The 3,659-nt window shown below is 34.8% G+C and overlaps 1 protein-coding gene across 1 annotated transcript; it reads left to right on the forward strand.

Annotated features, from left to right (window-relative positions):
• Positions 1-2,538: 2,538 nt before the first annotated feature.
• Positions 2,539-3,432, forward strand: LOC133792240 (uncharacterized). Its single transcript, XM_062230148.1, has one exon. It carries the CDS (start codon positions 2,539-2,541, stop codon positions 3,430-3,432), a length of 894 nt encoding a protein of 297 aa, XP_062086132.1.
• Positions 3,433-3,659: the final 227 nt, after the last annotated feature.

Genomic DNA, 3,659 nt, shown 5'->3' on the forward strand with positions numbered 1-3,659 from the left:
TTCCCCTATTTCTATCATATTTCCCAAAATTTAAATAAACATATATTCATCACATAAATACAACAAACCAATTAATCTATCAAACATGCATAATTCCCAAATTACTAAATCTTAAAAAAAATGGACAGAATTTCCCCTATTTCTATCATATTTACAAAAATTTAAATAAATTTATAATCATCACATAAATACAACAAATCAATTAATCAATCAAACATGCATAATTCTCAAATTACTAAATTTTTTTAAAAATTGGCAGCATTTTCCCTATTTCTATCATATTTCCCAAAATTTAAATAAACCTATATTCATCACATAAATACAACAAACCATTTAATCAATCAAACATGCATAATTACAGCCTTATATCACCGCAACACACAGTCTCATAACATATCCCCACTATTTTATAATTCGTACATTCCACTAAGTTCAATATCGTAATTATACATTAAGGTTTAAAATATTACCTCTAATATAAAATCCTCCAAAGTTTGATCTCACTAACAAAGTTGTCAACAAAATACCTACTCAAATATAACAATAAAAAATAATAATAAAAAGGTTGACAAAATACAAAGAAAAATATATTAAAGCTATATTGTAACTAAATAAACAATAAAGTGCTTAAAGAAAACAAATAATTTGTTATATGTACTCATTTATATACTTAATATAGTGGGGCACTGACGCAAACGGCCTCATTAAACACCGTCAGTGTACGTTATGACGCAATTGCCCCATCATTTGTTGCAGTGCCCAACTGTCACAAATGCTAATTTTTGGTCAACTGCGTTCACTGACGCGTTTGATTGACACAATTGCCCTTTTTTGTAGTAGTGGTATAAGACAAGTGGCTTATTCATATCTGGAACAATTTCCATATCGGAATAGAACTTCTTTAGCCACACAACCTCCTTAGAACATCTCCAATGGAGTGCCAAAAAGGTGGTGCAATGCTATATTTAGCACATCTTACAAAAAGTTTGGCTCCAATGGTGTTTCAAAAAGTGTGCCAAATTTGGCAAAAAATATAGCATTGGCCGAATTTGACACATCAATAAATGCAAATTTTTTATTTACCATATTGCCACTAATTATTATAATTTAGTAGTTGACTATTAATGACCAACCATGTATCATTTTTTTATCTATTTTTTTTATGACAAATTTCTTGGAGTATATAATTTGGATTTAACGAATAAATTTTTTTAATTATTCTATGTTCGCTATAAATATTAAAAGAATTATTTACTTTTTTGTGTTAATTTGAATCGTGTGCATTGAAGCACGATTGCAAATATTGGGCCAAATATAGCATTAACTCATTTTTTGTGCTAAATTTGGCATAAAACTCACATCTTGCATTGGAGATGATCTTAGCTGCTTCACAAGTCGCTATGTACTCAACTTTCATGGTAAAATATGTGATACTGGTTTGTTTAATACTTCGCCAGACCACAGCACTTCCACCAAGTGTGAACATTGATCTAGAAGTCAATTTTCATCTATCTCTGTCTGATTGAAAATCTGAATCAGTGTATCTAGTGGGGTTCAGGTCACCACCTGAATATACAAGCATATATTCTCTAGATTTCTAAAGATACTTGAGAATATTCTTTACTGCAATTCAATGACTCAATCCAAGATTGGATTGATAATGACTGACTATCCCTACTGCATAATAAATGTCAGGTCTTGTTCAAAGCATGATGTACATTAGACTCTTACCGCGGAGGCATAGGGTGTTAGGAGTGTGTCCTAAAAGCATGTAAAGACATTTTTTTTTCTGTGAATAAATAAATACAATGATTTATTATTATTGTCATATTTAGATTGTTAAATTATTGTTTGAATAATTTTGTAAATATCAGAAAAATTCCATATTCATTATTGAGGATGTGATCTTGTATTAGTACGAGAGAATTAAGATCACATGAATGAATAAAAAAATAGTCAACAACAAAAAATTAAAGTTATGGAATTCTTTAATTGGAGTTTAAAGTACAGTTTACTGAGTATCATAATGATACAAATAATCTAGATTCGGATTACATTTGTAATATATTCTCTTTAGCGCGAAGTTCTTGCAGCTCATGAGCTGGAGCCATGGCAAAAACAAGATCTAGAGTGCAGGGGAATTTGAATTCGAACAAGAAGAAGAAGAAGAAAGGCCCTAATTCAATCTCAGATATCCAAAAGACGAAACCCATGGATGCTGTACTGGGGGTGGATCCAATTGCGTTTTCAGATGTGGAGGAAGAACACATTGATGACTCTGATCTGGTGCAACAGTCACCTGCATTGCGTGAGCTGTTCCCTGAGCCTCTCTCACCCAGATCGTCTCTTCAATCGATTCAACAGCAGGAGCACATTCGGCAGGATTTTGCTCAATTTTTGGAGGCTACTAATCGATGCTCTGGCAATATTTCCCAAGGTAAATCTGCTCATCCTCCTATTTTACAGACTGGAAATGAAGAGTGATGCATTGGAAATTCTAGTTTGAGCACTGGTTCGAAGACTAAGGTCAAGATCACTATGGATGATATACAAGAAGAAGTTGAGTTCTGGAAATCGTCTATTGTATGCTACGCTTTGGGGGCAAATCCACCACTATCGATACTGGAAGGATTTGCTCGTAGGATGTGGAATGACAAGATTGACAAGGTAGGAATGCTGTCTTATGGTGTTTTCTTAATTCGGTCCATATCCATTGCAGATCGGGATGAAGTACTTAGAGGTGGTTATGTCTTTTTTAACAAAAGGCCGGTAGTCATGAAGGCTTGGGATCCTGCGATTAATTTCAAAAAGGAGGATATTAGGCTGGTGCCGATTTGGGTACATTTAGATGATCTTGATTTGAAATACTGGGGGGAGAAATCTTTGTTCAAGATCATAGGACAGGTAGGGACTCCCATAATGGTGGATGAAGTGACTAAATTCAGGGATAAACTCAGTTTTCCTAGAGTTTTAATTGAAGTCTCACTGAAACAAGATTTTCCGGACATAATATACTTTGAAGATGAGAATGGCTTTAACACCTCAGTTTCGGTTACATATGAATGGAAGCCAATTGTGTGTAATCATTGTTCTGGTTTGGGCCATTCCATGGCTGAATGCAGGAAAAAAGAAGGAAGGAAACAAGAATGGGTAATCAAAGATAATGGGAAACAGAAGGTTGCAGCTGAATCTAGCAAAGCCACTAAGCTTGATGATGATGGTTTTCAACCAGTTACTAAAGGATGGAAACCAAAAGATCCGGCTCCAGCAATGACTGTCATGGACAATCCTTTTCAGGCTTTAGCAGAAACATTAACAGAACCTCCAACATCAGCTACTGGACAGGGAGATCAGCTTGAGAAATGCCAAAGACAGACTTTAGATGGGGACGACACAGGAGGAGGGGGAGGACCTCCTCTTTCATATGGATAAAATAATGAGTTGGAACGTCCGAGGGATCAACAGCCAACAAAAACAACACTCAGTCAAACATTTGATTGTTAATCAAAAAATAGGGCTAGTTGGTCTTCTTGAGACGAGAGTTAAAGCCCGGAACCTTGGACTTTATATGTTAGAATGTTTTCGGGATGGTGTTTCACATCTAATAGTGCATGGCATGATGGGGGTAGAATAATAGTAAGCTGGAACCCTCTTAGTTT

This window comes from Humulus lupulus, chromosome 7 (assembly GCF_963169125.1).
Source record: "Humulus lupulus chromosome 7, drHumLupu1.1, whole genome shotgun sequence".
Taxonomy (NCBI): Eukaryota; Viridiplantae; Streptophyta; class Magnoliopsida; order Rosales; family Cannabaceae; genus Humulus; species Humulus lupulus.

Coding starts and splice junctions, on each gene's coding strand:
- LOC133792240 (XM_062230148.1), top strand. CDS start 2,539: ATGGATGATATACAAGAAGAAGTTGAGTTCTGGAAATCGTCTATTGTA.